The sequence below is a fragment of the Thermobia domestica genome, chromosome 1 (genome assembly GCF_964235325.1).
Source record: "Thermobia domestica chromosome 1, izTheDome1.hap1.1, whole genome shotgun sequence".
Lineage (NCBI taxonomy): Eukaryota > Metazoa > Arthropoda > Insecta > Zygentoma > Lepismatidae > Thermobia > Thermobia domestica.
In genome coordinates, this window is record NC_137454.1 from 256,343,083 (window position 1) to 256,356,030 (window position 12,948).

A 12,948-nucleotide genomic window follows, 5' to 3' on the forward strand; every position below is an offset into this window, starting at 1 on the left:
AGTGATCGACTCTATTTTGCACAAAATGTCGGACCTATTACGCTACGAATACGTACTACTGTGACTCAGCACAGACACAAATTAGTTACAGTATAGAAACGTTTCGTGTTACTAAGTAAATAAATTACGTGGTACCGAATATAGCACAATTTTTAATTTGAGGCATTTTTCCGCGGAGGTACGAGGTCTTTACGTAAACATACATAAGATGCTCCGAGAATAAATGGACAAACTTCACATACATGTCCAGGACCTCAACACAAGAAAAAGATTTACCTTAGGCTTTGGTTAGAAACACCCAATTCCTGAAATGGGGGGCCGATTTGAAGTACTTAATAAAAATAATCGTATGTTGCTTTCCTTGAATTGGCCCCATTGTTGTAAACAGGCGTTTCCGATCAAAGTTGTAGATAAAAAAATTTTCTTGAAATGAGGTCTTTAACACGCATGCAAAGTTAGTCAATCGTTTCATTCAGCATAGACACCCTACGACCAATTCCACTAGTTGCCTTAAATGACCCCATCTTCCTGTATATCTATATATAATATATGTATAATATATTCGTGTTATGGAACATATAAAAGAGAAAATCGAATGTTGCGTAGTTATCAGGGAATTGTTGGTGCGAATCGAGAAAGGAAGGATGCAGATGAAGTTGAAAGACACCAGACCTACCGGAATGGTGGAAAGCGTGTGTTGTCTTTGTAAGGGGTATGTTGGAAAGTCGAACGAGGCATTCCTTCGGTGGAGATGTGACATTTGTCAAGGAATTAGCTCTCATAGTAAAGAGTGTGGAGACTAAGGGGGAGGAGAGGCTTCAGTAAACGATTTTATTGTAGGTTGGAAAGCTTTCTCTGTTTTGTGTGAGGTGATGAATCCTTACGAAATATGTCAATTACATTAATTCGTAACAATAACAGTCTCACTCACAGATGTTGCTACTTGTACTGACTGCCTGATTCCAATAATGACGTTTACTGCAGCGAGCCAAAGGCTTAGGGGGGAAACAACCAGTACAACATAGCAAGATTCATTAGTTTCTATAGGGAATGGAGGCTCTGATAATGTTGGTAAGGAAATTCGGAATAGAGAATTTTACAGTGGCAAGTTGGACGCATGAATTGTTCGCTGAGGGAGGGGTTTTCTCAGGCTCAAAATATCGATGAGAAACGTCCATATCAACGTGGTTAACTATTTCCTACATATTTTACATTTCACGTTACCCCCTATTTTCTGTTTATTATTTTGTAATTGTTATTATTTTTGGTCAATACTTTATTAAATATATATAATTACCCGCACACTAGCGACATCTCTTTGCGTCATCAAGTAGGAGACAGCGTGGTTAAAACTATTAGCCTGATTGTACCATTAGGAGCATAACTAACAGAGGCGTCTTGCTTTTATAATAAGGATTATTACTGTTATTATTATCATCATCATCTTCATCATCATCTCTCTCTCCTTACTCGCAACGACCCACCGTCCTCATTAGTTATGTCCTCCTACACTAAATACATAATGTACGCGCCTTTGGCGTGGGAGGCCCGGGTTCGATTTCTGGCGGGAGCTCATGTGGTTCGGATTCCACGTTAATCAGTAGGTCCACGTCTCGTATAGCCTCGCTACTGAACGGGACGTTAAACTCAAAATCAACTCAACTCAACTCAACTAAATGCATAATAAACTTCCAGCCTGATACCATTCTCACGTCATGCTCCATTTTAACATAGTACCTATTTGGATTCTTTATCGTTATTCCTTGATTATTTTCCTTTTCTTTCTACGCATACCTCTTTATTTGATAAAATATTTAGCGAAACCTCTTAGTGTACATTTTATATATATATATATATATATATATATATATATATATATATATATATATATATATATATATATATATATATAATATGACAGTTTTCATTAAGTATATTCATGAGAGGTTTATGGTATTAACTGTAATAAGTAGTTAAGCGAAAGTATTATTGTTGCAGTTGATATATTTTTTCAAGTATATTGCAGATTTAATTATTCGATAATATAATTATCAACCATAGTTCGTCGTTATTTTTATTGGTTGTCATTGCATGATGATGATCTATAGTTATCTATTATTGCGAAATATAAAAAGTAATGTATTTGAATATATAATGGCATATGAATTCAGTTTGGAATGTACCGAAACTTAATTCTGAACTTATTTTTTCATCTTTCAGTTACAGAAATGTTAGTGAATGTTCTGAATATTTGTTCAGATGATGAATTAATGTCAGACGGTGATGATACTCTGGAAGAAGGTACGCAAGATTTTTTTGTATTCTTAAGTTGCTATCAGCTGACATAATATAATTAATGCTTACTTTTTAAAAAAAGCTTTCTTGACATACTAATAAAGTGCATTAGTGTAGCTTTTTTCAGCACGTTAACAAAGCAAAAAAAAAAAAAAAAGGTAATTACTCTTATGGTATATGCAATTTGCGATTTTTTAAAATCAGGTTAGTAGCAAAGTTTATTGTTAATTAGATTTAAATAATTCTATTGATGGTTTTACCATGAATATTAATTGCAAATATATATATAATTTTCTTTAGAAATTAGTTAACATTTATTACGAATTTTGTCTTCCTGTATTTATACACGTGATGTTTATTTGAATTTTTATTCTTTACGTCTTATTCAATATAACTGGACAGATGGTAAGGATTTAACACCTGTAGATGTCTTTGTAGTGATGTGTAGTTGAGCTGTTGAAGTTACATTTTGTTTTCCAAAAGAATTAATGTGATCTCAGTTTTATTTTAGCAAGAGAAGTAGTTGTTAACCAGATAATTATTTTTATATCCCTCAATTTTCCATATTCACTCCCTATATAGCTGTAGAGTCCATGTATTCAACAGCCATTTTTGAGTGTCAGTGCGCTTTTATCCATGTGTAGATTTTTTTTTTTTCATTGGGTCATGTATTATACCTAGTCACGTGATGTTAGGCTAAAGGACTTATGAACGGAGTTCTTATCTAATTAAAAAAAAAAAAAATGGCTGTTGCAGAAACAAGCTTGTATTAAATGATTTTGTTGACTTTCTTTTCACTTTATTTATTTATTTATTTTTTTTTTTTAAATTAGGCATTCTAGCTTTAATGTACACATGTACGACTGTGTTTAGAATACGATAGATTGTGTTTAGTGTTGTGTGTTTGATACTATGGTATTGCATTTTATTGACATAAAATAATTATATGTAACTAAAAAGGTTGCAGACTCATTCTCTATAATTAGTGTTATTTGCTGAATAAACGTAGCTATATAATCTTCTCATAATTGGAAACCTCAAAAAAAAAGAGAGAAAAGAAGTCTAATTCAAGTATCTGTTCCGTTGGTTCTAAAAATTACCAGTTATTCTTTTATAAAACCTTCTTAACTTTCCAAATAAAATAATATTAAAAGTCATATTTCCTTTTCAAACAATTCAATTGTAGATTTCTTCTTTTTTTTCATATTCTTTTTTTCACATCCTTTGCTTTAACGATTGCACCTTCTGACTGCACTTTACCTTCTCTATTCAATGGGCCCCTTCTGCTCCCGTGTGCTGGGTCGCACAGGGAAACTTTATATACAAAAGAATGGTAAGTGTCTTTTGAACACCTTCGACTTGGACAGAATCCCTAACAGTGTGAAGAAGAAATTTTTTGATGGATGAATCACTACTACCACTACTACTTTCATTACTACTATTACTATTACTACTACTACTTTACAGAGCTTAATCAGAGGGTCGTAGTGCCATGTACATGCGTTGCTATGTTGTTTAATTGCATTTCATTTTGTCTCGTTTTAAGAACATTTTTTACCCTCTTACTCATTTTATTTTTCTCAACAAATGCTGCAATTTTTCGTAGAACAGACGGTTTCTAGCACATTATTTTAGCTATCTTTTTTTTTTTTTTTTTATTGTAAACTGTGTGTATGTGAGCGCATGAAATTGAGAAGTGTTAGTAAGTTGCGTGGAAGTAAATAGATAAGATGCTTACATATAAGACTGACACTGAGAATTGTAGATTGAAGTTTGTATGTGTTGATTGTAAAAGGAAAAATATAGATAAAACACAGTTGAGCCGGTGAAAAATACAGATTTTATATTTATTCAGTCATCCCTGGAAAAGCTTAGTGCTTAAAATTTCAAAAATAATTTTATTTTATATATTAATTTCGATAATATAATTAATATTTAACTGAACTGGATGTTCACACTATTTTAGTTATCTAACTCAGGGATTGTATGCAGATAGTAACTGTTTCCGAAGGAAGGAAGGAAGGAACAAAGATAACAGGCAGTTCAAAATTCGAAATGTAAACTGTGGTGGTAGTTTGATGTAACGGAAGTGATTAAAATCTCAAAATGACCGAACCTGAACAAATGTATGTGCTAAATTAACTGCCTAATAAGCTCGTTGACTCCCTGGACTTGTATGAACAGCAGTATGTTACATGAAACTGTAGCAATATGCTAATAAGAAACGAGTACTCTACAGGTTTATTTGTTTGGTTAAGAGGAAATGGATATACAAAAAATAAGAAATGTGGTATTAAACTTCATATATTTAGTTTAATAATAATATAAAAGCAACAATAAGCACTTTCTACGTACAGGCACCTTGAATACCACTGACAATAAATTGTAATTGGTGATGTTAGTACCTGAAATATTTTTGTGTCTTTCGATGATACAAGAAAACAAGAAAACACGCTTTCTTGAAGATGCGAAACTCCCGTGAATATTTTAATTACTATAGTAGGATATTAATTACATCATATGTTTTCAACCTGTTTGATTCCATACAACTTAAGCATTGCATCTAAGTCATACAAGTCTGTCAATGGGAAGGTAGACAATTATAGTGACTCGACGCAGTAAAAGCTCATGATTAATACATTTTACTGACTTAATGGATGTCAGATATACGAATGTACCATGAGTTACTGGAGCAGTTGGCAGAACATGTAATTAATGTTAAGAAAAGTCGTCTTGTATTTATGAAGTGAAAGCTATTAGGATTTTTTTTTCTTCTTAAATCCTCCATCAAAGAAACACATACACACAGTATTGTTCTGCCTTTCTTACCACTTATGTCTTTTCAGTTACCGTTTCAAGTAAGGAACAACTCATATAAAATTGATTTCAAAAGATTTTACATGAATTCTCTCCTTTTGTCTATCTATCTATCTATCTATCTATCTATCTGATTTTCCTTGTATATTGAGATTTTTTTAGGATCGTGAATATAAACAGTTGTCAATCTTCCTTTTAAGTCTTTCTCTAGTTCTTAAATATTCCACTTAATACCTTCAAATCACTCAAGTAAAAATAAATATAACTGTATAGGATAAAAATTGCACAGTAATATCTTTGGATTACGTGTTCTCGGAAATGTTGGACTGTTCACATTTGATTTCGATTGAATAACCATAAAAAATAAAGAATGTATTCAAATAGCGTAAAAGAGATTGTGATTTAATACTAAACAGTTTTTCTTTTCTCTTCGTTTTAATTAGAAGTATTTTTAAAGCATCGAGTTTCCATTAGAAAGTAAAAAAAAACTTTCGTTTTTGCTGTTCTCTCAAAGTAATCATGTATCGACACTAATTAGAACGAGCTCACTTTGCAAATTATGGGTTATATATATTAGAGAGAGAGAAAGAAAGAAAAGATACAGAATAGTGGTCCTAAATTTGGTTTTATTATTTGGTACGTGGAGCTCTCATTTAAAGCGTGTAGGTAGAGAGAGCGTATTGTTGACCAATTTTTAACAGTAAAAAGTTTGAAATTTATCTTTAAGTCAAAATTACGAAAAATAAATTAATAAAATAAAAGAAGAAAGTATATAAAAAGTATTACTTTCTGGGTGATTGGAGAAATTACCTGTTGAATGACTAAGCCATTTAATTTGTTTTTGTGCTCGTGGTATCACCCTGTTTTGTAAATATAATGAATGGGCTGTAAAGCAAGGGATGTGTTTGTTTCGTAACCTAGTTAACGGTTCTTTGATCACAAAAATAAAGTATAGAAAATATTTCTGCACTGTTTTTAATTTAGTTCTTCCATGTGTTTTAACCGCGAATGAAGAGAGATTAATTATAGATCTTTCAGTTATCAACAGCAAAACGGAATAAAATGTTTTATTCATTTTTAGTATTCGAATTATTTCTTCAGCACTTCACCAGATAATTGATTCGTATGACTGGTAACAGACAAAAAGAAAACTGAAAATAATTTACACAGGAAGATAGTAGTTTAGATCACGAATAATAGAAATTCAAAACTATATGAACGCATTCAGGAAACCAAAAAGTTAGCACGAATACTTCCCGTTAGGGTCCTGTGTTACCCGGAATCTATTGAGGATCATGTCTTGCATGTTCTTGGTGCTAAAATTGAGCTCGACTCTCAACACAGTTGTTGACATACGTGCTTATTGATGAACTTCGTAAGTACTAAGGACGCAACAGATCTAGTTTATCAGAATATTGTGCCGTGTACAAACATCACTATCCAGTATCGTGCGATATTGCATCATTCCAAATGATTTTATTTCCAGTGAGATGGAAAATTATTAGTTGAATATCATACTGAGGAAAGAAGAAAAATTGTTCATACTCTTTAAGGACTTGAAATGTAGTGTTTTAGATTGATCGAAATATTAAACTAAATTATATAATTGAGTTGAATCAAATGTGAACTTTCCATTATGACAATGCGAAAGAATAATTGATTCTACCCCTGGTCATTTTTTTTTAAATACAGCTTTAATTTTAGTGGTAAAGGAAAATTCATTATTGTATTTTTCTCGTAAGTGTGTATAATAAAATAAAGTTCTCTGGAATAGAAATGTATAATTTGATCCAGAAAAAATACCTATGCAAGCCCTTTTTGAATTTGTTTTCTATAGTGTTTGTAGCTTTTGTTTGCTTTTTAACTAATTTTCATTAGTGTATTTGTGTATTTTACGTTAACAAGTGATTTTGTTTTATGCTTTCTAACACAAACCTTGTTTGTAAGCATGTTATTGTATTTCAACAAATGCTGTACTGTTTGGTTCATTTTTGTTGGAGTATTTTAGTTAAAAGGCATGTATTAATTGTTAAATTTATGAATGTAATTTAAATTATTTGCTACAGTGTTTCCATGTTACGTAACGGTACTCCATTCAGGAGCTATGAATTTTAGTGTTACCACTCTAAAGAAGTTATGAAATTACATTTACTCTGAATTAGCATTAATAAATTAAAAAAAAAAAAAAGTTAAGTAAGCTTTCTTCATTAGTCTTTATATTATTTGAAAGCTTGATTATTTTAAATGTTAGTTTATTGTTCATCGTAAGAGTTCTTAATATAAAAAGATATGTGTAGAAAAGGAACTTAAAATCCGTCATTTATTTTCAATTCTTTGAGATATTTAGTTTGAATTAATGTATGGAATACAGTGTTTGTTGTTTGATTCTTTCTCTGTTACATTAAAACATACTGTTACTGACCTTCGATTATCTCAAACCTTACTACAAATAAATAGTATTCTGTCTGCTCTTAGATTAAAATCTGATGTAAACAAAAGCGCGGTGTGCGATGATCGTAGTATAAAATTTGATCAGCTAAGTCATAGTAGAAATGTATAATTATGGACCAAAAAAGTAATTTACATTCATCTTTTTAAAATTTTGCACTTTTAATTACTCATGAGTGAGACAGCAATAATATTTTTATAGAGATTAAACTTCACTCAAAATAAATTGATGCGCATGTGCGCTGATATTTTCCCTGCAGTTAATTTTTAACTTTGTATAGGTGATTGGAGGAATAGTCAAACGTATACAATTTAAGCACCCAGCCTCGTAAAAAAATGGCTGAATTGTGCAGTTATCTTCTTTTGTACATCAGGTGTAATTCTTCGAACCGGATTCAGTGTTGGTATAGTTAGTTACTGTTTGAACATATCCGCGGTTCGAACATCTCTACACTTCGTGGATTTACGATGTAACATACAAATCTCAATTTAATGTCATGTTATGTAACTAGACGAGAATTAGTTTTTTCAGTTTATTGGTATTTGATTAAATACTTCAATTATTATACAGGGTGGAACAAATGTGTGCGGCCAAACTTCGAGTGGATTCCGCATGATAGAACAAGTGAAAAAAGTTCATATGACCATATGTCCGAAAACACATGGTTTCGGAGCTACAACTATTACCAACCTGATGCTAGGCGAGTAATTGACAAATGTGACAGTCTTATTCTTTCAATCACTGTTTCCCCGATAATGAATAGAGCCATGAGTGATGCATCAGTGAAAAGAATATGGACTACAGATTCCAACGAAGCCATATTTGTATCCCTTGCGCTGAGATGTAGAAGAAAAACGAAAAAATCAAATATAACGAGCAAAAAGTTGTACGTTTATTTCCTTAGCGTAAGTGCTATAAATGGTACAGCGACAGAAATACATTCGCGAATTTGAACGTATTTGTGATTTTTATGTATCTAAATCTCAGGCTGGGATAGGGAAGAGCCAAGGATGTAGAAAGGCAGCGGTTCTGGTCTTACATAAGGTACAGTCCTCAGCAAAAAACCTGCAACATGAGCATGTAAGTTTATTGTGAAACGACGAAGTCTTTTGCTCCAAAATAAGTGTGGAGGAGAGGACGCCGAGGTTTCTTCTGGCTTGATTTTTGCCACTTAGACGTTATGTTGATTCCCTGCGCTCTTAGGCGTAGTTTCACAATAAACTTAGATGCTCGTGTTGCAGGTTTTTTGCTGCGGACTGTACCATTCCGGCGTTCGCCTGGTGGGACTGACGAAAACAGGTACCACTGTGTGGTATTCACCTGGGAACTGAGGAAACAGGTACCATTCCGGCATTCACAAGGTGGAACTGAGGAAAACATGGAAAACTATAAAGGTAGAAAAGAGTTTGTGCCACGCTTGACCTTACCAATGTCTTTAGCAGGCAGATACACTACCCATACCGCATCTGGCTGGGTCAAGCATACTCACGAACGCAATGACATCGTAAAGCTTAACCAGAAATCAGCAGGAGGTACACCCAGAAAAGAAAGTATTTGACAGAACTGTACAACTTTGACAAATTTTCTTTTGCCAATAGCTCGGGAACAAATTAATTAATTTGAATCTTTTTTGTTGTTATCCTTAGAATACTTATAATTTGATAACTTGCAAATATTGGTACTCTAATAGGTTAATTTATTTTTAAGTTTTTAGGAAAAGAAATTTTGTCAACTAAAAAATTCTTTCTTTCGTGACTGTATAACTAGGGACGGAAATAGGTAAATATTGAATGTAGGATGTCCTGCTGTCAGTTATGGGAAGCAACATGACTGCCACAAGAATACTAGCCGAAGATTTACAGTGTACTATGCTTGAATCAAGTACAATTTAAAATATAACATCTGTCAAACGGCATGTGAAGCTGTAGATGCGATATCTGAACCAATAAGCCGTTAAGATTATTTAAAAAAAAAAAAAAAATGTGGCTATTAGGGACGCAAAATTACTGTAATCACACCGGCGTCGTAAAGGGAGCCGTGAAGTACTAACGTAAGCCTAGGTATTAGTGGTGCTGTGGAACAGAAAACATGCTTAAAAGTGACTGAAAGTGGTAGAGTGGGAAAGAAGACGTGGCTAAAGGTAACTGCAAGTGATGCTATGGAACTGAAGACGTGACTAAAAATAACTGAAAGTAGTACTGTGGAACTGAAGACGTGCGTAAAAGTGATTGGAAGTGGTGCCTTGGAACATAAGAGAACGTGATTATGAAACAAGTTAATAAGTGTTTAGAATTGAATACTTTGTAGAACAAATGTACCCAAGTGCAACATATACATTCATGCGGAATTAGCCGATATGCATTTCACATACAGGTCTGCAACTAATCATGCAAGAGAATTAGGGCGGCGTACCAGCAAAGATTTCTCGGACGACACTGTCCAGATAGAAAATCATTTGAATTTATTCATCGCCGCCTCCGTGATATGATAATTTTGTGCCCTTGTTGCTGGAAACAGAGGCAGACTAAGAACGACAGCTCCCGAGGCGGGAGAGGGAATTCTAGATGCTGTGCGAAAAAAATCCTGCGTGTAGAGTAAGAGGATTTGTCGGCGACTATGTGTAAACCACATACAAATATGGCGCATCTGTCGTCCAGTGAACCTGTATCCATTTCACCTACAATAAGTCTAGGCTTTGTCAGCAGCCGATCATTCGCCGCGAGTACGCTTTTGCGAGTGGTACTTGCAGCAGCGTGCTGTTAATCCTCTTTTTTTCATCGTCCATAGTGTTTACAGTTGAGGCGCAGTTCACACGAGAAGGCATTTTCAATTATCATAATGTACACTCATGTCCAAAATTGTCGCATGTCTATAAATATGGTGTTGTAGGAATATAATTTGATAACGAACTCACACGGTATTTCTTATAATGTTAGTATCTGTATAATCGGCAAAGACATGTATGTGGCAAATTTCATGTCAGAAGAGCAGTAAATAAGAGCAATAAACCGAAAATAAAACTTTTTTTTTGTCTATTTAGCAACATTTTGTTTTACTCATTCTAATTTTGGTATTTATAATTTTTATGCCATGAAATTTACCACAAATATAGATTTCCCGATTATACACACAGTATCAGTATTAAAAGTACCCTGCAAAATCATTATCAAATTATATTTTTACAAGAAGACAGTTATAGATATGCGACAATCATTTTGGACATGAGTACATATGTAGACGGGGGTGATAATCTTCATGCGATTAGCTCCAGGGACATCAACAAGTTTACGCTCAAATGTGTGGATGCGGGATTATAGGTGAAACTTCCGTAGGACCGTACATATTTCTGCAGAGACTTACGGAAAACAACTATTGAGAATTCCTGGAAACCCGTATTCCGGATGCAGTGGATAACTTGCCCTTGCACTGCGTTCATCGCTGCATTCATGCATGGTGGTGCGCCTCCTCATTTCAGTTGTACAGCACACCAGTATCTAAATATGCCTCCTGCTCGATGGACTGGACGTGAAGGAGCAACTGCTTTTCCATCACACTCACCAGACCTGAATTCTCTGAACTACTATCTTTATGGGGCATTTAAAGATTTCAGTCTATGAATCTGGTGAAGATACTGTGGAAATGCTCCATATTCGTATCTACACAGCTTGCCAGAGAGGACTTGGGAGCGCGTTCGTACCTCTGTGTGGCGACTCATTGAAGCATCTATTTAGACAAAATGGGAAAATTTGAATATTTACTGTAATAGTACTTGAACATAAGCTTCTGCACCATTTGTGTGGAACTGATGAGGCAGCACGTTTTACTGTAAATGGCTGTAGCCTCCTGTATGATGTTTTTTAATCAATTTTGGTGATGTCTGATATACTTTCGTCACTTTGTCATTGGTAGCAGTATTGGCACTTTACGATAGGGTTGAGTTTTTTCTTCGACAGCTGAGCACAATGGGCACAAATGTGACTTTGTTGGAATCTGTGATCCATGTTCTTTCGACTGGTGTATCGCTTATGGCTCCCTGCTCATTATCAGGGAAACAGTGGTGGAGAGAATGTGAGTTGAGCATTCGTAAATTCGCCGCCCAGCGTTAGGCAAATAGTGGTTGTAACTGCATTTCCGTATGTAAGGACGTGAACATTTTCACTTGGTCCCCAAACAGAATCCACCTCTCAAGTTTGGTCGTGCATATTTGTTACATCCTGTATAAGTGAAATTTGCAGCTTGGCTACGTTTTTGCATAGTTCTTACACCATCTTTATCGAAATGAGAGATATTTTGTAACAATTCTTCAAAAGTGTTGTCTCTACTACGTGGCAAACAGTGTAACAGCCGCCTTAGTTGCAGGTAGAAAATCACGCTAGTCCTTAGCTGTAATCAGCCTTAAACTAATGCGTCTCTAGGTAAATTTCCATGGTAAGACAGTATGTGAAAACCTATTTCAGGGGTGAAAGTGTTCTATTTTCCAGTTTACTAAAGGCTGTATCCAGAACTTTTCAAAAACTGGAATGGGAATGTGCAGGATAAAAGTAAAATAAAATAACGAGAGACGTAGAACATAACAAATGGATACTGTTTCGTAAGAGGTGACTGAAATATTTTCCTGTAGCACGGATTTACAATAGTATAAACTCAAATTATCAAGAGTTTTGGGTATTTATATAAACTTAACATATACTGTGTTTCTTATCTTAAAAACTAGTAATTATAAGTGAATACTTGAAAGCTATGATGTATACTGAGACAAAACTTACTAAAGGGTGTTTTCTTTAGAGGCGGAGAACTTTAAACTGGTAACAGTTTTCTGTGACAGCTGATACTACAGTTCTCGGTTGTTTTGAGTTTAGTTTAGTGTGGTTTGGCAGTTCATCGTGAATAGACTCACGCCGGAGCAACATTTACAAATTGTGCAAATTTATTTTAAAAACCATGGTTCAATTGTACATTCTTATCGGGCAATACGTGCATTTTACGGTGCATATAATCGTCCATCAGAGCGATTAATTCGAGAAACTATGGATCGTTTTCACAATACGTTTACTCGAAACGATAATACGCATCCTGTAAGACGTCGTACAGTGCGGACACAACAAGCGATTGATGATGTGCAGCGTAGTGTTCATGATCCAAATGTGTCAATTCGTGGTCTTGCTCAACAAACTTGTGTCAAGCGACTTTATGGAAATTTTTTCTTAAAGATCTTGGTTTACGTGCTTCAGCTGGTACAGGAATTGAAGCCACACGATCATCGTTCGCGCTGTGCATTTGGTGAATGGACTGAAGGAAACATTGCTATTGATCCACAATTTCATTTGAAAATTTTGTTCAGTGATGAAGCACACTTTTGGTTAAAGGGCTGTCAATAAACAGAATCG

The 12,948-nt window shown here is 34.3% G+C and overlaps 1 protein-coding gene across 1 annotated transcript in view; it reads left to right on the plus strand.

The window, feature by feature from the left end:
• LOC145660529 (serine/threonine-protein phosphatase 2B catalytic subunit 3) overlaps positions 1-12,948 on the plus strand; it is a 412,317-nt gene that overhangs the window by 355,747 nt on the left and 43,622 nt on the right. Inside the window, exon 10 of the mRNA XM_081725713.1 lies at positions 2,221-2,301. Coding sequence (XP_081581839.1) covers positions 2,221-2,301 — 81 coding nt within the window. The remainder of the gene's footprint in view (positions 1-2,220; positions 2,302-12,948) is intronic.